This window comes from Sinohyriopsis cumingii, chromosome 6, assembly GCF_028554795.1.
Source record: "Sinohyriopsis cumingii isolate HCF-2022 chromosome 6, ASM2855479v2, whole genome shotgun sequence".
Taxonomy (NCBI): Eukaryota; Metazoa; Mollusca; class Bivalvia; order Unionida; family Unionidae; genus Sinohyriopsis; species Sinohyriopsis cumingii.
The window spans coordinates 17,875,096-17,899,310 of NC_142966.1; the positions used below are offsets into that span (position 1 = coordinate 17,875,096).

The 24,215-nt window shown below is 35.6% G+C and overlaps 1 protein-coding gene across 5 annotated transcripts in view; it reads left to right on the forward strand.

Moving 5' to 3' along the window:
• LOC149796437 (four and a half LIM domains protein 2-like) overlaps positions 1-24,215 on the forward strand; it is a 279,497-nt gene that overhangs the window by 238,376 nt on the left and 16,906 nt on the right. For all 5 annotated transcript variants that reach the window (XM_089961113.1, XM_089961115.1, XM_089961116.1 and 2 more), the window contains one exon: positions 6,442-6,642. In XM_089961113.1, the coding sequence (XP_089817239.1) occupies positions 6,442-6,642 (201 nt within the window). The remainder of the gene's footprint in view (positions 1-6,441; positions 6,643-24,215) is intronic.

The window sequence follows — 24,215 nt, forward strand, 5'->3', positions numbered from 1 at the left end:
TGAATATTGCCAAAAGTAATATTATTACTTAATATGTTAAATTAATTGATCTTGTTAGCTTTAGTCACTTTGGCTTTCATTTATCCCATCAACAAGAGAACTGAGTTTTTCCTCCCCCTAATAACTTGCCACTGTAAAGTAGTCAGTACAAGATAGAGTCTAATGTCCCAAACCTGTATTGGTTTTTCTGATCAGGTCTGATTTTTGACAAGCTGTAAATCCCTCAGGAATAGTACACCTTCTGTCACAGTTGTGAATTACATGGATGGATAATCAGTTGTTTTAATCAGTATCAAGGAACCAATTAAATGTAAACTGGCTCAGTTGAATTGGTCATTTTGGTCATGCAACTCTTAGCATCTTTTCATGTCATGTGACTATCATTTGATGACTATCTCATCATTTGGTATTATCATGGTTCACTATTTATCATGGTTCACTAGTTACAAAATCGACTTATTAGTTTTACATTGTAACCCATTTTGTTCAGAACACTTGGTTAATCCATGATTTCGTAATTTGATGCATTGTTGAAATGTGAGTCACAGGACAGATCTATAGGTGATTAAGTCACTTGATAAAAATGACCATTTGGAACAAGCAAAACCATATCCAATTGGTTCCTGATATTGAATTGAACAGCTTTGTAAGTAGAACTGTTGACAGGAGGCAGTATTGTATTAATCCATATGGATTTTTAAATTATCAGACATCAAATGTGATGTTGAAATACACTGTACAAATTGCTGAAAGGCAGCTTATAATGTCCATAACACTGGAGCCATGATAAATACTATGCAGTGTCTATAAATGGTTCATATGTACATCATTGTGTTACAGAGAACTTATTCTAACACAAGTGCAATATTTTATGAATAGATTAGATCAGACCCCAAAACCATTAATACACTAGTACAGGTTTGAGGGCAGATTAATGTGACTAGATAACACACTAGTACAGGTTTGAGGGCAGATTAATGTGACTAGATAACACACTAGTACAGCTTTGAGGGCAGATTAATGTGACTAGATAACACACTAGTACAGGTTTGAGGGAAGATTAATGTGACTAGATAACACACTAGTACAGGTTTGAGGGCAGATTAATGTGACTAGATAATTACAGCATTTAAGTTCTGGCTGTGATTTAGTTTTGTATCATTGATTTTTTTCTTCTTCTATTTTCTCTGTCATCCCACTGGTGGACTTTGCCCTAACTTTGCAGAGGGTTGCTTGATGATACAACATTGAATTTGAGTTTTTGAAGACCCAGCTTGTTGACTATGTGTTGTTCTTTTACTCCCTTATGGATTCCTTCCTCAACTTGCTTTATACCATTAAACAAGATATAGTAATGTGATAACACAGTTACACAATCCATAAATGTTACATAACCATGCAGTAGGGAGTAGGCATGTTCTATTCCCAAGTGTGTTATCTTTTGTATCACTTGGCATTGGATACAATTGGATCTTTTACATAAACATTTGAAAACATTCATCTATAGGTGCAAAAATATGAGGAATATTTAAAAAGTTCTGAATATGTTACAATTCTTTTGTTATTTTAACCTATTAATAAATTTAATGCCCATTGATAGCCATAATTTTGTTCTTTAAAATGACATGAAAATAGGTAAATAATGGTGACTTGTAAATGTCAGAAAAGAAAACAACTCTGCTACTGAGTGATGAGCATACTCTAAACTCAGAGTATTCTTAGAGTTCTCATCCTGACATATCAAAGTTGACTTACATAAAGTTTATGGATGTAATTCTCTTGTCATATTTTACAATTTTGAGGTAATTTTGTCATTTTAAATCTATGAAAGATGACCCATGTTCTGGATTGTTGTTTGCAGTTGGGAAGTGGCATTTGAAGGTCACATTTGATGAAGGTGATTGACACACAGCAGAATATATTTACTGGTCCATTATCATGGGCATTAATTCGTCATTTTTTTTATATGTTGAAGAATCATTTGAAGCTGTGAAAGGTTTATGTCAGATGGATACTGCTTTCTGATCCAAACTAGATTTGGGTTGAAATTGCCAAACAGCTACTGACCAGACTCAGATATGAAAAGATTAATGAGTGACGTTTTAATGAGTTTGCCACAGGTGATGAAAAATAGAAGATTATAAAGTTTATATCAGAGAAAACATGCAGACCACATGTCAGTCGATATTGTTAGACTGTCAAGACAGTTTTATAAGCATCATCTTTCTGTTCAGATGGTTTGATTATCCAGATACCTGTGCCTGCCAATGCTAGTGTCATTGGACCTATCTATGCCTCCAAAGATTTGCAAAAGTTGTTGAACACTACCAAACTACCTGTCTGCATACTGGTAACTTTGATATCGAACTACCAGTACTCAACAACAATGCAATGGTGCATAAATTGGCTGTCTGGACCGACTTCTGAAGGAGCACAGCATCTAAACTTTCTACAGGGAACCATTTAGTTGAGTCATCTAAACTTTCCACAGGGAACCATTTAGTTGAGTCATCTAAACTTTCTACAGGAGACCATTTAGAGAGTCATCTAAACTTTCCACAGGGGCTCATTTAGTTGAGTCATCTAAACTTTCCACAGGGGCCCATGTAGTTGAGTCATCTAAACTTTCCACAGGGGACCATGTAGTTGAGTCATCTAAACTTTCCACAGGGGACAATGGAGTTGAGTCATCTAAACGCTGGCCTTTTCAGATCACTCACACATCTCATGACTGTCAGTAGGGGTTCCAGTCTTGGCTTGGCCATTATGAATAAGAAAGAATGACAGTTGCTTCCTTCGATGGGTAGTCAGTTCTTCCAAGGATTTTCATCTCCTCCACCAGACATATTGGCCACCTTGTAGAGCATATCAGGTGCTGAAAAATGACATTAAAGCCACAGAAACAAACCAACTTGGCCACTTACTCCATGCAGCTGTGATTTAACTCTGAGGGATGCTTGGCTGAATCAGGTTATCCAAGATTCACTGATGGGCGGATGATTTGAAAACCATTATGCAGCCAGAAGAGCCATTTTCCAGTGTATGAATACATACCAAAAAGTGAACACATCATGCCCCTTAATAATTGGATAATCTGAAGATGTGTATGGGGAGCATTTTGAGTGTATGCATGGAGATACTGTTCTTTATCAAAGATCTTTGTTGTACAGCATACTGATATTCAGAATGTTTTAAATGCCCCTTGTAAAATCTAAGTATCATCTTGACGGAGACCAGTAGGTTGAATAGGCTGTGCTAGAAACGGTGTACTTTAATTTCTTTATCAGAAATTGCGATTGAATGATTGGTTGGTTTTTCATTGCACTTTGAGAAACATTAATGGCTATACCATGACAGAGAAATGGAAGCTACGTGACTTTCCCAATGACACATTGCAGTAGCTGACCCAGGCTGGCATGGATGTGTATTGAACCCATGTACCTTGCATTATAAGTCTGATATTTTGCCAAGTGAATAACTCTGACTCACCAGATTCATGGATGATAGTCACAGGTTCTTCTGTCACATGTTTGGGAGGTAGATCCGTTAGCATTAAATATATCACATGCAATTGAAAGCTTTTGTAAATCTAACAGTGCTCAGTCGTCTGTGTTGCAGGCAGAACTAGAAATATAAAATATCCATACCTCTATATAGATTTTTAACCATGTGATAACAAATTATGGCAGCCATGAGTGATACATGCATAAACAATATCTTTTTGGATAAATATTCTCTTCCAAAAAAAGTTCTCACTGTGGTTAAAAAATAAAAACAAAAAAGCAAGCTATACTAGAAGTAGTTGTATATGATTCTATACGTATTTCATAAGTATGAGAACTAATCCATACAATATTAAGGTGAATATTATCTGCATAAATGCCATTAAAAAAATAAAAAGACTAAAAAAATTGTTACCTGTATATTCAGTATCTAAACAGTTTTGGAATGAGAACAAAGTTATTGATTGGGCCATATTATTCCCTTTAGTAAATTAAATTAAATATGGAGCAAAATTCAGTCCTAGAAAATATTGTAGGGTCATAGAAAAGTTGTCTATTATTATATTCAATAGATCTGTTCTTTCTGACTACAGAGTTATTATACAGTACCACCCCCACCACCTCTCTCTCTCTCTCTCTCTCTCTCTCTCTCTCTCACCTGCACATGGAAAAATATGGTAACCCATGGGCATAGTGAGACTTCAAATGAAGAGGCTGTAAATAAATGAAATACCAGGTCATGACTGTGTTAACAGTGGCATAACCTCACAGATGTCTTATGCATGCCTCCATAAGAGCTTACCTTATCTACCATAATTTGGGTCACACTGATATGAATAGTACAAAAATAACAGGATTAAAAACATTTTTTAACAAACCGTCACATAATGTGCCCTCCCCCTGCCCATCTCCACTCCCACCCTAATTTAGCAGCAAAATGTATCAGGGGTACCCAGATTTAATGTGATCTAAAAATAAATCCTTAAAATATAAGAATTGTAGAAAAACTCCTTGCAGTAAACTTAAAATGGTTTGGTTTGTTTTGGATCATATGACACCATTAGTCGAGCGTGGCTGATTCATTTGTATGATTCTGACCACATACAACCTATTACTAAAGATAATTGGCACCACCTGAAGGAAGAAATGGTCATTAATTAATTATAATCTTTGTTTAAAATTTATTCAGAAGTGAAGGAAATGTCTTTGGTGGTTTTCTGTGATTGAGATATATTCAGGTTATATAATTCAAGAAATGTATTGTTTTACAGTTGTCAACATTGTTTTATTTGCTATAAAATCTCTTTCATTAGAGGATTCTGTTAATAAGATGACAATAAATAAGTGATCATTTTCATGAGGCCATGATGGGGGTCTGACCCTTAAGTCTACACCAAATCAGTGGTGGTTCTTAAAAAATTATATAAGTAAATTCCAAGCAATTTTTTCCCAAAAACATTTGTTTATTATTGTTGTTGTTGTAGGGTTTAACGCCATTTTTCAGCACAAGATAGGCTATACATGGCGGCCAGTATCAAAGGTGGAGGAAGAACCTGGGAAATCCCCGGAAAGAACCACCGACCCTCGAGAAGCTACTGGCAAGCTTTCTCACATACCCATATTGGCTGAATCCGAGATTTGAACCTACACAGACAGAGGTGAGATGGCAGTGATCCATAACGGAGAGTGCTTTAGACCACTCGGCCACTCGGGGCCCCCATTTGTTTATTATAAATTACTAGTGAGACCATATTTATAAACTGAATAAATCAACATCAAGGTGACCACTGAAATTTGGTTATTAACTCTACAGGTAATAGACCAGAAGAGCTTATGTGATGACTTGTTTTCTATTGTCCATTGTTCATTGACTATTGTCTGACATCTATTATTTGTCCATCCATTTAATATTCATACTCCTAAATTACTCTGAAGATGACCCTGAAATGGTTCCAAGGTCTAACTGGTCCTCCAAGAAAATGGTGTTAAGCTGAGACATCCCATGTGGTCATTGTAGAAGACATCTCGAAAATCTTATTTTTATTTCATATCTTTTTTCTAAATGTCTTCTTATGTTATTTTTTGGTCCCAAATAAAAATGTTGCCGATCTAACATCCAGTATTGTCTTCGATGTCAGTCATCTTGAAAATCTTATTATTGCAATTCCCCCAGAATTGGCTTCTTATGATATCTTGTTGATCCTAACTGAAAATAGTGCTGATCTTAGGATCCAGTCTGGCTGCCACAGTGGCTAATTTGAAAATCATGTGACTTATGAATATCAGATAGGGTTTCAGTACAAAGAAGTTACAATTTAAAAAATGGTCTTATCTTGAAATCATTAACATTTTTTGGGCCAGCTGCATCAGGCATTGTCTTATAGTAGTTTTAAATATTTCATTTTTCAGCTTGCATGTTGTTGTTGCTAGTTGCATTTTGATGACAGAAATTAGCAGCTCATGAAGAATTTCATCGAAGTAACTTGAACTATGCTATTTTTTTTATCTTGTACATATAAAAATATGAATCACACTCGGGTCATCTGTCCATATGTTGGTGGCTCTGATGAAACATAAGGTTATGCTGAAAAATCAATAATTGTGGTAGGTGGCCACATAATTCATTTGGTAAACCATCCAGTTTGTCAATCAAGGGTCAAAGCCTTGATACCTGCTTAGGCCAGCCAGGGTCAACTGTCTCAGTGTTTTCATGCATATTGCACTTTGTTCTCATTTCTCCAACATGATATGTGTTGAAAGTGTCATTAAAACCAATCAACCAACCATAAATGTAGTTAGCCCAAGAACAAACAGTTAACTTTCCTGTCTTTTTTTTGTTGAGCTGAAATTGTCCAGGTAAAACACTACAACTATGAATTGGAGCCTGTGATATCTCTAAACTGCCATTCACTATACATTTTTTTCTTTCCTCTTTCAGCTGATATTTTCCAGTGAGTACACCAAAGCCATGGATCAGAACTACCACAAGGACCACCTGGCCTGCCACCACTGTGACAAAAAGCTGATTGCCTGCCGATACATCCTGAAGGAGGAACATCCCTACTGTATACCCTGCTACCAGGAACTTTTTGCCCACAATTGTGAGGAGTGCAAGAAACCTATTGGACCAGACTACAAGGTAACAGTGGATTATGTACTTCTTGTATTTCCCTGCAGATAATGCACACCCTATGTACACCCAACCAAAAAATGAACAGATGTATATCTGCACTTACTTGCTACCCTGCAGATCAGTACCTTTGTTTTTTGCTTAAATTCTCCATAAAACAAATATCACATACCCAGATCTGAGAAATGCATATACTGACAGATCTGAGAAATTCGTGATATAATGACAGATCTGAGAAATGCATATACTGACAGATCTGAGAAATTCATGATATAATGACAGATCTGAGAAATTCATATACTGTCAGAGCTGAGAAATGCATGATATAATGACAGATCTGAGAAATGCATATACTGTCAGAGCTGAGAAATTCATGATATAATGACAGATCTGAGAAATTCATATACTGTCAGAGCTGAGAAATGCATGATATGTCAGATCTGAGAAATGCATATACTGTCAGAGCTGAGAAATTCATGATATGGCAGATCTGAGAAATGCATGATATAATGTCAGATCTGAGAAATGCATATACTGTCAGATCTGAGAAATGCATGATATACTGACAGATCTGAGAAATGCATATACTGTCAGAGCTGAGAAAATCATGATATGACAGATCTGAGAAATGCATGATATAATGACAGATCTGAGAAATGCATATACCGTCAGATCTGAGAAATGCATGATATACTGACAGATCTGAGAAATGCATATACTGTCAGATCTGAGAAATTCATTATATAATGACAGATCTGAGATATGCATGAACTGATAAAATACTATCTGCAGTACCGTGATGCCCCACTGATCAGTATCTGTTTTTTTTTTGTTTATTTCTTCTTTGCTTAAATTTTTAAATTCATATCAACATGAGGTTGAACCCGAAGACATAATTTCTTGTTCATCTAAATTGAATATGGTCCTGATGTGATCTCCTCCAGTATGATCACCACAGTGGCCATCTTGAAAATCATATCAGTACTCCGCCTAGATCAATGGTCATAAAAACATGGGGTTCTCATCAGCAAGACTTTTTATTAAGTTTACTTGGTCCAAAATGAATATGGTGATCCAACATCTGTTATGTCCACCTTGGATCCAACATGAAAATCTTGTTATTGCTATACTCTTCCATAATGGATAGTCGTATTCAGATGGGGGTTTTTTTGGCCAAAAGATTTATAATGACATCTAGTTGGTTATAAATACAAATGGTACCAGTCTTAAATCCAGTGTGGCAGCCTCAGTAGATAATTTAAAAAACTTGTTGTTTCTCAGAAAAAGTTTAAACACTCAGCAGAAGGAAGAAATGTTAGTACATGTATCTTGAATTCCAGGAAATTCTTTATAGCCAGATGAGAATAAGGCTCTTTGAGGGACGATATTTAAAAGTTTGTATTATCTTAAAACTAAAATTTATAGTATTGTCTAAAATTAATCTCTTTTTTTTCTTCTCATTTCTGCATTGAAACAACATGTCCAGCAATTTCTTGTTTGAAGATACATGTGCAGAATGAATTTCCTTAGCAGTTTTCTCATCTGCCTTTAGTTTTCAGTTACACATACTGCTTTAGTAGCAAATCAGGGCTGAATGGTGTAGAGTGGTGTGGAATTGCCATCAATTTAATGCCTCAATGTTTATCACACAGTTAATGGATTCTTGATGCAAAACTTGTGCTGCCAAATTAAATAATTGAGAACAGTAAATCCTCAGAAATTACTGATGATCTACGTAAATTGTGCACATTCTTGGCACTCAAAATGTGAATGTATTGTAAAATTCTTTCATTTCAAAATTTTGAAAATGTACAAGTATGTCTAGCATTAATGTCAAATCCAATGTTGATACTAACTCCAAGCAACACTGATCGTTCTCTCGTTTTTTTTATTACGCTTCAGTCAACACAATAGTGGTATGAAATTTTGTTAATCCACAGTTTGGTTTAGTTTTGCATTACAGCAGTTCTTGGGGCACTGTGATAGGGCATCTGCTTTCTGTGAACACACTTCTACTTGCACTTTGCTTTGATGGAATCCCAAATTAGAGGATCGAATATCTATTTTGCTACTAGGTTCAAAATAGCTTTATGTGACAAGTTTATTGCTCAGTGTAATCTTGTGGTTTTAACTCCATAAAGAACATTTGCTGAACAGATTGTCATGTACAAGTCATTGCCAGTTGTGTTATTACTTTAATGAAGTGGAAAGTAGACTGTGATTGACTGATTTCACACAAAACTGAAAATTGAATAAATGGATAAAAACAAATCTATGAGAAAATTACTGTCTGCCCATGCAGATAGTAGGCCAAGACTAAATATTCTTGAATTGTGTTTCTGAATTATGCCCCATTGTGCTTGCAACATGAAATCATAGATTTGTGTAGAATTATCCCCTTGTGCTTGCAACATAAAATCATAGATTTGTATAGAATTATCCATTGTGCTTGCAACATGAAATCATGGATTTGTGTGGAATTATTCCCTTGTGCTTGCAACATGAAATTTGGATTTGTGTAGAATTATCCCCTTGTGCTTGCAACATGAAATCATAGATTTGTGTGGAATTATTCCCATGTGCTTGCAACATGAAAATCATGGATTTGTGTAGAATTATCTCCTTGTGCTTGCAACACGAAATCATAGATTTGTGTAGAATTATTCCCATGTGCTTGCAACATGAAATCATTGATTTGTATAGAATTATCTCATTGTGCTTATCCAGGATATGTGGCAATAAACTCTATTCAAACACACATGCACCCACACACATATACACATTTGGTGCCCACAACTAAGTAATAATATGCAAGTTTCTTACCACTGACTTGAATTCTGCACAGTCTGGATTGTATTGCATTTTCAATCATGTTACAGTCCAGACTGAGTCAGCAAGAAAAGCATTTGTAACATGAAACTTGTCTTCAAAAGTATAGAGATTCAGACTGCAGCTTAGGATGGAGTTCCCGAATTCCCTGCATGTTTTTTATACACCCATAAAAAGCATGGTGATATTATGTTTCAATGTCCATTCATGTGTTTGTCCATCGATTGCCAATTTTGTTTCTGCACAATAACTTGAGTCATTCAACATCAGTTATCAAACATTATGCATAGCTGGCGTTTGGAGCAAGGAAGAACCCTATCAGTTCCAGAGGCAAAAGGTCAAGGTTACTGATTGACATTAATTCTTAATCGCATACCTGCACCAACTTTTGTGGATGGCCTGCATTGGTATAAGGAAGACACATTGGTTTTGGATTCAAAATGTCAAAGGTCAAGATCGTTATGACTGAAAGATGAGAAATATTTTTTGCACAAAGAATTCAAGTATTGACCATGCATGTTCACCAAAGTTTGTTGATGACTTGCAGCTAGATTTTGATTGAAGCCTGTTGATTTGGAGATTAAAATATCAGAGGTGAGTGTCACTATGACTGAAAGAAGAAAAATAGTTTTGCAATATGACTAATTCTTGACCTTGACAAAAGTCTGGAGGACCTGCACTTAAGGTATGAAAGAGGCTTATTGATTTTGAGGTCAAATGTTCAAAGGTCAGATTGATTGTGGCTTTAAGAAAAATTAGTTTTGCAGAAATAACCTTTCATTCTAGAGCAAGTTTCTTGACCAAACTTTGTGGTTGGCTTGCATTTTGTGTAGTGAAGAAATTTATTTATTAGGAGGTCTAAGGTGCTTGCCTTTACAGAATCACTGACATCTCTCTGTCTATCTGGGTTTGAGTTGAGTCTCTGGCTTGAATAACATGGATATGTGAGTGAGCTTACTAGTAGCTTCCAGTGGGTTGATAGTTGTTCTTGAGGCTCTCCATCCACCATAAATACACTGGCCGCCATGTCTGAAAAATGACATTAAACCTATAACAACAACTGCCTTGTCTGGATATTACATGCAGATAGTACTACAAACTTTGTTAAAACTTCATGGCAAGGTCGTACACCCACATCCAAATATCAATGGTCTGTTCACCTTTCTCATTAGATTCATCTATCAGGACAGAGAATTTATTACTTTTTCATAACCTTTTTTTTGTCCGTCATTTGTGCAATTGCTTTTTATGATATTCATTGCTCAAAGCAGGACTGTTAACTGTTTATCCATACTGCACGTTATGGGCATATATATCTCTCTCCCCTTCATATTTTTTTCTAAGATTACTGAAAATCATGTTTTTTGAAGCACAGTCGGGGTGGGTGTAAAACTATGTGTTTAGAGTGACATGTTTTCAAGTATGAGTTGATTCTAAATGAAAATGGTGCTGCTCCAACATCCAATAGGGCCACAACACTGGTCTTCTTTAACACATTAACCCCTAGTAACGACTTTACGGGGCAGGAGGTAGTAGCCTACTGCCAAGCTCTGTAGCATCATGGTCATGCATGATACACTAAAGTGGGTGGTATTATAGAAAGGTAGACAGATGTAGCTCTACAATGATACCAAATAATCTGGAATATCTAGTTGAACTACAAAACACAGTTAGAAAAGCCTCATTTTTTTGGACCCGACTTTTTTTTAACCCAAAATTCGCCCGTTGTCGGAATCCGATTATGTGTCCAGATTTTAGACTTTTTGGTCTCAGATCTAAGGCAAACCAGTATGAACTGGAAACAGATAGATGAGCCTTTGCAAAAAGTAGAATAAGATAGGCATTTGGAATAAAGAGTGGTGTCCATACAAAAATAATGGCTCTGTTTAGCTAAAAAAAAAAAAAAAAGAACTCCAAATTTTATCCTTCTGGTCATGTGCACGTCAAATAGCCAATGAAAAACGATGTTTCTAACACAACTAGGCAGTATGTTATTGAAAGATGACCGGGGATTTGGTGTTTTCGAGTCTATTCAGAAATAGCATTCAAAATGTGTCTCCTACTCAATTTTCAGGCAAAAATGACAAAAAGCTCCAGGGGTTAATGTGTTAAAGAACTTGTTATCACTATACGTCATGAATTTATTGTCCTATCAACTTGTGGTTTTCACTATCTGACATTCAATATAGCCACTATGGCAGTTGTCTTTAAAATCTATTTCTCCAGAATGTAAAGTCATATTGAATGGGGTTTTTAGCCAGAAGACTTACTATGGATTCTAATTGGTCCTGCTGAAAAGATGATGTCATTCTGACAGTTTATATATGACCACCAACAGCTTGAGAAAAAAATCCTCCTGAATGGATGGTCATATCTACATGGGTTTTCACCAGAATACTTCTTATTACGGTTGTTATTCCTAAATGAAAATGGTACTAATTGAACATCTTGAAAATGTTGTTTTGCTACTTCTTCTGAACAAAAAGTCATATCTAGATGGGGTCTTACCAAAAAGCAGATTGTGGTGTCTAGTTGGTTGTAGAAGAAAATGATGTTAATTTCATTTTCAGTATGGCCACCATGGCAGCCATCTTGAACATTAAAAATCTCATCACAAAAAGAAGCTATCCTAAATGGAAAGACATCTCACCAAAACACTTCTTATGGTATTTAGTTGGTCCAGAATAAAAATGAAGCTGATCTGATTGATTTCAAGTTATGGCCATCATGGTGGCCATCTTAAAAATCCTATCACTACTCCACCATGGTGGCAATCTTAAAAATCCTATCACTACTCCACCATGGTGGCCATCTTAAAAATACTGTCACTACTCCACCATGGTGGCCATCTTACAAATCCTATCACTACTCCACCATGGTGGCCATCTTACAAATCCTATCACTACTCCACCATGGTGGCCATCTTACAAATACTGTCACTACTCCACCATGGTGGCCATCTTACAAATCCTATCACTACTCCACCATGGTGGCCATCTTACAAATCCTATCACTACTCCACCATGGTGGTCATCTTAAAAATACTGTCACTACTCCACCATGGTGGCCGTCTTACAAATCCTATCACTACTCCACCATGGTGGTCATCTTAAAAATACTGTCACTACTCCACCATGGTGGCCATCTTACAAATCCTATCACTACTCCACCATGGTGGTCATCTTAAAAATACTGTCACTACTCCACCATGGTGGCCATCTTACAAATCCTATCACTACTCCACCATGGTGGCCATCTTAAAAATACTGTCACTACTCCACCATGGTGGCCATCTTACAAATCCTATCACTACTCCACCATGGTGGCCATCTTACAAATACTGCACTATTCCACCATGGTGGCCATCTTACAAATCCTATCACTACTCCACCATGGTGGCCATCTTACAAATACTGTCACTACTCCACCATGGTGACCATCTTACAAATCCTATCACTACTCCACCATGGTGGCCATCTTACAAATACTGCACTATTCCACCATGGTGGCCATCTTACAAATCCTATCACTACTCCACCATGGTGGCCATCTTAAAAATACTGTCACTACTCCACCATGGTGGCCATCTTACAAATCCTATCACTACTCCACCATGGTGGCCATCTTACAAATACTGCACTATTCCACCATGGTGACCATCTTACAAATTGTATCACTACTCCACCATGGTGGCCATCTTACAAATACTGTCACTACTCCACCATGGTGACCATCTTACAAATCCTATCACTACTCCACCATGGTGGCCATCTTACAAATACTGCACTATTCCACCATGGTGGCCATCTTACAAATCCTATCACTACTCCACCATGGTGACCATCTTACAAATTGTATCACTACTCCACCATGGTGGCCATCTTACAAATACTGCACTACTCCACCATGGTGGCCATCTTACAAATCCTATCACTACTCCACCATGGTGACCATCTTACAAATTGTATCACTACTCCACCATGGTGGCCATCTTACAAATACTGTCACTACTCCACCATGGTGGCCATCTTACAAATACTGTCACTACTCCACCATGGTGGCCATCTTACAAATACTGTCACTACTCCACCATGGTGGCCATCTTACAAATACTGTCACTACTCCACCAATGTGGCCATCTTACAAATCCTATCACTACTCCACCATGGTGGCCATCTTACAAATCCTATCACTACTCCACCATGGTGGCCATCTTAAAAAGTCATATCACTACTCCAGCAAAATTTATGGTTTTATCATCATTGGCTTTTCACCAAAAGACTTTGTATGATATTTTTTTACACCTAAATGAAAATGGTGCCAGTCTTTTGTTAAATATGGCTCCCATGATGACCATCTCAAAAATCTCACTAGATCTAGAGAATGGATAGTTATTTTGGCACAGGGTTTTGACCAAGTATCTTCAAATAATGCCTAGTTTTTCCTAAATGAACGCAGTGCTGAAATTTTGTCCAATATGGCCACAATAGCAGATAATATACAAATCTTATCAGAGATAGTTTCAACATTCAGCAGTTAAAATTAAGAAATGGTCTTCTGTTGAATTCTTGGAAATTCCTTTCAGACAGTAGACCATTTCATTTTTTTAAGAATTAAATGATCACTATCTGTTCATGTTAAAATTGCAAGACATGACATTATCTGCAGGATTCCTACTTTCCACTAGCTGGGTGAATTCTGTAATGATAAACCTATTCTGCTATTCAAGGTGATTATCAGTGTAGATTATTCCTGTGGTGCCAATGAGAATTCCTACAGTTCAAGTCAGGACCCCCTTAAATTCTGTATGAACTTTATCTTATCACCATCAGCAATTTTGATGTGGATTCCCTTGTCTGACTTCCATGATATATTTGTTTAATATTCTAGTTTCATATCTTTTTCGTCATCCTTGAGATTCCTCACTTCAGCACATTGCATTTTTGCACAGTAAGACATAATTGTACAGATTTATCATAGATAACAATTTCCTTCTGTCAATTATTGATATTTCTCAACTTATCACTAGTTTGGTACTTTCATCAAATTAGGTGTCTCCTGGCCAATAAAGAAAAACTGCTTCTGTTAATATAGCAGACAGGTTATCAATAAGTGTGCTTCAAAAAACTCTTTGGAATAAAATTCTACAGCAAAGCTGTTAAGCTTTTGAATTTCATGATCTATGCCAAGGACTTTGTTTTCCATTTGTAACTATAGATAATGATAATATGATCTCATCATTTATTTTTGTGTACATCGATTTTCATGCTTTTGCACACACAAAAAAGACATTTTCATTAACGCAAAATCATGGATTTGGGAAGGATTCTAATTGCTTTACAGAAGTTTCATTGGTCTTGAAATTCATGGTTTCTTGCAGCCATGAAATGTAAAAAGTTTGGTACATCACAAATGTGAACTCAGTACATGCTCACATTCATCACCAAAACCTGCTACGATCAGACGATTATACAGATTGATATGTATACTAATATAAATGTAGTAAACTTGTACAAGTATGGCAAGCATGATTCAGCATGTTTATTGCCCGCCATAAAAGTCTTATCCTTGTCCACCAATCCATCTGTTTTTCCATCAAATATCTGTTAAAGTTTGCTTTTATATCAATTTGGGCACTGTGGTGGGGCATCTGTTTCTATGGAAACATATCTAGTTTTATATTTATTTATTTTGTTCTTGCTTAATATTAGCTTATAGACTAGCCAACAGTCAGAAATAATGATGAGTCTAGCAAGCTGAGCAGACTAGTATGGCTACCTTGAAGTAAAGACTCATCATGAATTTGAGCAAGATTCTAATATTATCCGAAACAAAAGTTTAACAAATGATAATATATTGATTCTGTGTTAATCCTTTCTACCATCAGGGAACTCATTTTGTGTCATTTTGATGTTAGAATGAACTTTCTCTTTGTTTGCCACTCTACCCCATCCACTCCCCAAATTACATTTATTTTCAATTTAAAGATAATTTAGTTATTCATAATACTATTGTAGCCTAGTAATTATACCTTTTTGAGATTACAATAGAACCTGTATTGAAAGACCACCCCTTCTGCCAAAAGTTATGGTCTCACAAGACAGGTAGTCTCTCATAACAGGTTATAACACTATATATTCAATAAATCTGTGCATTGATCATAAGGTGTCTCAAGACAGGTGGTCTTACATAACAGTGGTCTTTCAAGACAGGTTTTATTGTATATTCACATGTGCTTGTTTCTGATTTCTGTTGCTAAGTGAAAAGAGTATCATCAATAAAAGTCTCTTCCAATTTTATTCCTTGTGGTTTGTCTGACTACATCATGGAACCAGTGTAGAAACTTTGAGAACCAGTCTAATTGGTTGTTTGGCTGGTCTACCAGTTAATTGCTGCAACAGATAAGAATGGTGGGGAGGTCTAGATAAGGTGAACCAGAAGGTAGAGAATCATCTTCACCATTCAAGTCAAGCCCAACAGAACTGTGTACAGAGACTTGGCTTATTTATGAGTTCATTTACAGAAGACATGTGGTTTGTTTTCTGAGGACTTCTTCTTCGAGGTTCCCTCCACATGAAAAACAACCAAAATAACTTGCAGGTCTAGAGCCACTCTGTCTTATTTTTATTTCTTTACCAATCATTTTATTATTCCTATTAACAAGGATTTTTTAATTTTTTAACAAATCGTCAAGGAGTGGCTACATTTGTAATTTATGCGCAGTTTCGATGCACAAGTGATTAAATACGCAAGGAATATTCAGATTTGGTGACGTCATCAAAATGCACCCATTAACTAAACCATTCATCAAAACGAACCCATTAACTAAACCATTTTGATCAAACATTACAGTAATGTTCATTTCAATTTTTTATATGTTAGATATCTTAAAGTCAAGTGTTTGTAGTAATGGTTATTTCTTTTTGTTTCTCAGGATTTAGATAATGAATGGGAAATACAGATGAAATCAGTGCAATAATAATGTCATTCAGGAAATATATGAAAAAATGTTTTTTTAAAATTTGGATGTGGTTACAGGTTGAAAGAATCAGATGGCATCCTGGTTTTTCCTAATGTAGCTGACCTATTCATATCCATATAGATATATTCTGTGTTGAATCAACGTCTGTTTTAGAATTTGTCTTTGCTTATCATATTGTACTCATTCCGTTACCTTAAAAGGCAAATTTCTCAGTTTATGAGGTTTTATGTTATTCAAGTACAGCACATATATAGTTAAGTTTTATGTTATTCAAGTTACACAGAGTTACGGTGTTAGGTTAGTCAGATAAGACATTGAGTTATGTTTTTTTGTTATTCAGGTTAGACATGGAGTAAAGATTTTACGCTATTTGAGTAAGACACAGAGTTAAGGTTTAATGTTATTCCGGTTAGACAGAGTTACGGTTTAATGTTATTCAAGTAAGACACAAGGTAGAGGTTTTATGCTAATCAAGTAAGAAATTGAGTTAAGGTTTAATGTTATTCGGGTAAGACAGAGTTACAGTCTAATGTTATTCAAGTAAGACAGAGTTCAGGTGTTATGTTATTCAAGTAAGACACAGATTTAAGGTTTAATGTTATTCAGGTAAGACACGGAGTTGAACTTTAATGTTATTCAGGTAAGACAGAGAGTTATGGTTTAATGTTATTCAAGTAAGACATTGATTTAAGTTTTTTTATGTTATTCAGGTAGGACACAAAATTAAGGTTTTATGTTATTCAAATAAGTTGTCTAAGGCCAAAAGATTCGTTCAGCTTTGAATTGACTTCTCAGTCATGTTGTTCTAAAGTTGAGGTTACTCACCAGTATGATAAGCAAGTTACTCACCAGTATGATAAGCAATCTCTAGTTTGAATATATGAACACTGGTGTACAGACACGTACGCATGCATTCTCATGTATTTATGGAGGTTGCTTCAAAATGCCTTTAAAATATTTTCAATGCTGTCCTTTGTTGAGCGCAGTTATAGGAAAGAAATAATGAAATTACTTGTGTATTTTTCCCTAATTGCCAAAAATTTCCCCCCAAAAAACAAAAACAAATGAACTGCAGCATTAGACATTGAGTTAGTGTCATTCCTTGTGGTGCTGGGGCCAGCTCAGGTGACAGTAATCTTGCAGACATAGTAGGAATTCAATATACTTGAAGTAATATCATCCCTTGGGTTCATAGGACCAGTCAGAAAGCAGAAATCTTGCAGACATAGTAGGAATTCAATATACTTGAGGTAATATCATCCCTTGGGTTCATAGGACCAGTCAGAAAGCAGAAATCTTGCAGACATAGTAGGAATTCAATATACTTGAGGTAATATCATCCCTTGGGTTCATAGGACCAGTCAGAAAGCAGAAATCTTGCAGACATAGTAGGAATTCAATATACTTGAGGTAATATCATCCCTTGGGTTCATAGGACCAGTCAGAAAGCAGAAATCTTGCAGACATAGTAGGAATTCAATATACTTGAGGTAATATCATCCCTTGGGTTCATAGGACCAGTCAGAAAGCAGAAATCTTGCAGACATAGTAGGAATTCAATATACTTGAGGTAATATCATCCCTTGGGTTCATAGGACCAGTCAGAAAGCAGAAATCTTGCAGACATAGTAGGAATTCAATATACTTGAGGTAATATCATCCCTTGGGTTCATAGGACCAGTCAGAAAGCAGAAATCTTGCAGACATAGTAGGAATTCAATATACTTGAGGTAATATCATCCCTTGGGTTCATAGGACCAGTCAGAAAGCAGAAATCTTGCAGACATAGTAGGAATTCAATATACTTGAGGTAATATCATCCCTTGGGTTCATAGGACCAGTCAGAAAGCAGAAATCTTGCAGACATAGTAGGAATTCAATATACTTGAGGTAATATCATCCCTTGGGTTCATAGGACCAGTCAGAAAGCAGAAATCTTGCAGACATAGTAGGAATTCAATATACTTGAGGTAATATCATCCCTTGGGTTCATAGGACCAGTCAGAAAGCAGAAATCTTGCAGACATAGTAGGAATTCAATATACTTGAGGTAATATCATCCCTTGGGTTCATAGGACCAGTCAGAAAGCAGAAATCTTGCAGACATAGTAGGAATTCAATATACTTGAGGTAATATCATCCCTTGGGTTCATAGGACCAGTCAGAAAGCAGAAATCTTGCAGACATAGTAGGAATTCAATATACTTGAGGTAATATCATCCCTTGGGTTCAAAAGACCAGTCAGAAAGCAGAAATCTTGCAGACATAGTAGGAATTCAATATACTTGAGGTAATATCATCCCTTGGGTTCATAGGACCAGTCAGAAAGCAGAAATCTTGCAGACATAGTAGGAATTCAATATACTTGAGGTAATATCATCCCTTGGGTTCATAGGACCAGTCAGAAAGCAGAAATCTTGCAGACATAGTAGGAATTCAATATACTTGAAGTAATATCATCCCTTGGGTTCATAGGACCAGTCAGAAAGCAGAAATCTTGCAGACATGTTTGGAGTGAAATGTTATATATGCCTTTGGCTCTTGGCATTTGCATGTCAATAGGTAGTGTTACATTCAAATGCCAAATAATGACAAAATACATGTATTTATAAACAGCATTTACAGTGTTGTCTGACTGGCCAGTATTTGTAACTGGATAAAGTATTAATGAATTAACTATTCATATGTTTAAAAAGGATATTTCTTATGTCACAATACATTTGAGAATGTCATTTAAATTTTATACATAATTTTAGCAGGCAAGATTCTAAAGTGAAATGGAACAAAAGGTCAAAGGTCAATATTTTGAATTTTTCAATTTTCTTATTTGCACATTTGGAAGAATATAATCACAGTAAGCAAACAATAGAGTATTTGATTATTCCCATGCTTCTCATAGTAAGCAAACAATAGGGTATTTGATCATTCCCATGCTTCTCATAGTAAGCAAACAATAGGGTATTTGATCATTCCCATGCTTCTCATAGTAAGCAAACAATAGAGTATTTGATCATTCCCATACTTCTTTATAAATAATGCCTTATTTCACTTTGCTAAGATTTTTAAAATGCAGTGAAGGAATTTTTTTTTTCCTCTCATAAAAGTAGTATATTTTCGTTTGTCAGTTTTTCAAAAATTTCAACAGGTTTAAATCAGAAACATCTGCATGTGTTTATAAACTTAAAAGGTTATGATGCTCTTACTTATCATTGGTTTTTTAATACCTGCCAGTTCACATAAATTTTCCAAAGATTTAATTACAGTGCTGTGCATTTTCCTTATAAGTGTTGGGGTTTATAAACTACATATACCATACAAAAAATGCTTACTAATCACTTAGCTGTAGCCTATCAAACTGTCTTTCTCATGACTCTCTGACCTACATCCTGTACACTGATCAACAAATTCATATTTAAAGGAAGATGTTTTCAGCAAGTCTTTTTTTTTTATACACTGACTACTAAATTAAACCAGCATTGGCTCTTTCTTACCTGCTTACTTTACACAGAGGTATTAAAGAGGAGTAAACAAGCCTTGGAATTTCATGCTTCTGAGTATCTTAAAAGTGAGTCATGCCAAAGTTCTGTCTAATTCAGTTTGTGTTGCAGATACTTTAGGATGTTAACATTGGAAGCCTAACTTATCCCAGCAAATTACAGATTTGCTGAACCAGCAATTTCTCTACAAATGTTTCTCACTGTCATAGATTGAAACTTGTCAGATTTATTTCTGCTTCGGTCTTGGCAATTGTTAATAGAGGCAGTTCAGAAAAGATTTATGTAGATGCATTTTTAAGTCATTAAATACATCAAAGTAAGTTTATTATGCCCATGGGTCAGTCTGCATCACCTTTGACTGAAATTATAGGGGCAAAATGTTGTACTATGATTCATACAAGAGTTGTGTGGTTTTGTCCTGTAGCTTTGTTTTAACCCTACTGGTCATGAGCCAGAAAAGCTTATGGGATTCCTTGTTATCCATCAGCCATCTGGCATCCATCACAGTGTTAGTACAAGTTTGTTACTGCTCCTCTTCTTAAACCACTTTGTAGATTTCTATTAAAAATTGTGCTGCCATCCAATATGACCTCCATAACAGCCATCTTGAAAATCTTGTTGTTGCTACACCTAATAAATGGGAAGGTCTCATCAACATTGGGTTTTCACTAAAAGATTTTTTATGATGTCTGGTTGGTCTTAAATGAAAATGTTGGCATTTGCACATGCAATATGAGGACAAAATTGACCATCTTGAAAATCGTTACCACTAACCCGCATAAATGGACGGGCATAGCAACATAGAGGTTGCACTAAAAGACTTCTTATGATGCCTATTTTGTCCTTAATGAAAATTGTGCCACTCAGACATACAATTTGGCTAATGCAGTGGCTATATTGAAAATTGTATCACTACTTCACCAGAATGAATGGTCATATCAACATTTGGTTTCCAGTAAAAGACTTCAGATAGTGTCTAGATGGTCCTGTATGAAACGGTGCAGATCTGGCTTGTAACATAGCAACCACAATGGCCATTTTGAAAATCTTGTTTATATTTCTACTTCTAAATGTCTGGTCATATCAACTTTGTGCTTTCATTATGATATCTACTTGGTCCTAATAGGATCTGTGCCAGTCTGATAAGTGGGAGGTTGTGGCAGAGTTTTACCAAAGACTTATAATTATGGCACTCAGCATTAAGAGGTTAGTGTTAGGACTTGTCAGCCTGGTGTCAGGATAATGTGACTGGGTGGGACATCATGCTACATGACTGCGGCATGATGCTCTGTGCTAGACATCACTATAAACTGCCACATTGCAGACATCATAGTGGTATGACTGAAAATGTGTTAAAGCTATGTTGAAAAATCCAAATCACACACCCACCCACCACCCACAGTATGAACATCATGATTACCATATTACTTCTCCAAAACAAAGACATATCTACATGGGGTTTTCACCAAAGGACTTATAATGACACTTGATTGGTCCTAAATGACAGGTGCCAAAATGATATCCAGTATGCCCACCACAGTAGCTAATTTGAAAATCTTTTGAAGACTGAAGAATATCAGATACAGTTTCAACACTCTGGATTTAAAAAGATGAAAAGATGTTGTCTTGAAATTTTTTCCGCCAATAGACTGTAAGTCCCTCTGAGAGACTCTTTGTTTGTTTTATTGTTGTTTTTGTTCTACTCCCCCTTTGTTTTGGTTATAGGGAGATCTCCCCTTTAGATAAATTCATGGCATCATCTCTGTAGATGGATGGTCAAATTGGCATGTGATTTTAACCAAAAGACTGTCTGTGAGATATAGAGACCCCCCCCAATGAAAATGTGGATATGGCTGCCATTGATGCTATCTTGAGATCTGTTACTGCTACTCCTTCCTAACAGGAAGTCAATGCTTACTTTACCAGTAATTAATGTATTTTGTGTCTTCCATCTTTTAGACAATTCAGCCGTTTATATATTTTTTAAACCAAAAATACTTGTAAAAATTTCTTCAGTTTAGTCTTTCAGATAAAAGCAGTTTCACCTCTATACACATAGTGAAATATAATTACAGCAGGTGACTTTTTATGGTACAGAAAAATGTTATAGTTTTTTGTCATAAACAATTCCATCAAAGTTGCTAATGCGCAGCTGCCTACAACACTTGCAGGATTAATGGCAGACATAAAAGTTTTGTGGCAGGTACTATACTTGATCTTTTTTTGTATTCCACTTTAAAAGCATTGAGAAGGTTCAGGAATGCTCTCCATTTACAATGATAGGGAAAATCTGTATACATGCATGAAGGTGTGAGCACAAGTACAGTTAATTGTTGTTTCAGCATACTCATGAATGTCTTGCATTAATTTGTGCATGCATTTATGCATAATATCTTAATCATATGTCTAGCAGACTGTCAGGTTCAAAGAAAATTTCTTGTCGCTTTAGCAGAATTTTAATCAAAGTATAAGGAAAGATCTGGATTTATGTACAATGTTGTTACATTCTTTACTTAGATTCATAGCAAATTTTCAGTGTTTTCCAGCCCAGCACTTCATTTCTTTGTAAATACAGTACTATGAAATATGAAAGTATAACAAGAATGTAGATCAGTGTCAAATTGTAATTTGTAATAGTCAGCACTTAATTATATAAATTTCTCGGCTTTGGAGACAGTTTAGAAAAAAAAAACGATTCACCCTTCTAGAAATCAAACACAAAATGTTTTTAGCATTGTGACTTTGACATATGTAGACATTACACCTTTACCATACATGATAAAATTTCTATATCACACCAGTGGTACAAGATCTTTTTTTTACATATTTATTAAATGTTTATTTTATGTCATTGAGATAGTCTTTAAACATTTTTGTCCCTGATCCATTGCTCAGAGGAAGAAGCTAAAACAAAGCAGCAGCAGAAGTCAGTTAATTAATGATTTCACCACAAATTTTTGTTACCTTCACATTAATTGTCCTTGATAGAAGCACATTAGCAGAGCAGAGTGAAAAGGGCATATTATTGGCATGAAATCAGTTGTTTCTGCATCCCAAGAAATACAATACAAACAGACAAGGAAGCAGGAGATCTTGGCTCAGTACTATATCTTCATTTGAGATTTCTCAAAACCCTTGTTAATTACAGGTGATTTGGTGGAGAGTTACTCTGCCTATTGTTAGATACTCTATGAAGTTATTGTATATAGGCCATATAGGTACCTGTACCTACAAAATCATTTTTTAATTAGATTCAAGTCCTCAGCTGGCTTTCCACAGTCTTGATTATATTTTTTAATTTGAACTTCTAGAGATAATGCTGAATATATATATGTCTCTTAAAAATCTTGTTTCTTTTTAGCCAGTTATTGGTCCCAGATAAAGGATACAGCATTAAAAACAACTGATTGGGATAACAGAATTTATATATATATATATATATATATATATATATATATATATATATATATATATATGCACACACACACACACACCACATCCCTTAAAAATAACATGCTATTTAAAGTGTTGGTATAAAGCAAATTGATATACCAATACCATTGGTATATCAAATTGTGATTTGCCTATAGTGCAATAATACAAATATATAAACATTCATTCAACTGCAGGCCTATTGATCAGTGATGAATTTCTACTCATTCATTAATCATAAATGACATATGAAAATAACTATAACAAAATATTAATAGTCCCTGTTTTCTAAATGGAAGTAAAATGATACACAATTTCATCGGAAACCTTTTTTCCATTCCCCTTTCCCCTCTCGTGCTTAAGGGACAAAATAAGCAAGAATTGGGAGTGAAAGAGAAAAGCATATTGTGCTGGATGAAAACATTAAAACTGAACTTGTACCAAGTAACCTGCAGTAATCTGGTTCGTCATAACGATATGTTTAGACTTTCCTTGGAATCTATTTACAGCGTTCATAATATCAATGATACATAGTTGCAATAGCCAGTCGATACTAGGCCTATAATTATTTAATTTGTTGGTTACGAGGCACACATACTGTAGCATATTTAATGCTTTGTTTTTCTTGCTTCTTAATCTATTATAATGTTCTAAAAATCAATTATTAATTATTAAATATAAAAATGTCTAAATGGTTGCCCCTGCCCCTCCCCCCCCCCCTTTTGGATTATCGTAACTAGATACAGGCGAAAATCCATGAAAATACATGTACGAACATTGGAGATTTTTGCTTGTGTCAATAATATGATGTCTCTGGACCTATGAATGATGGCAAAGTTTAG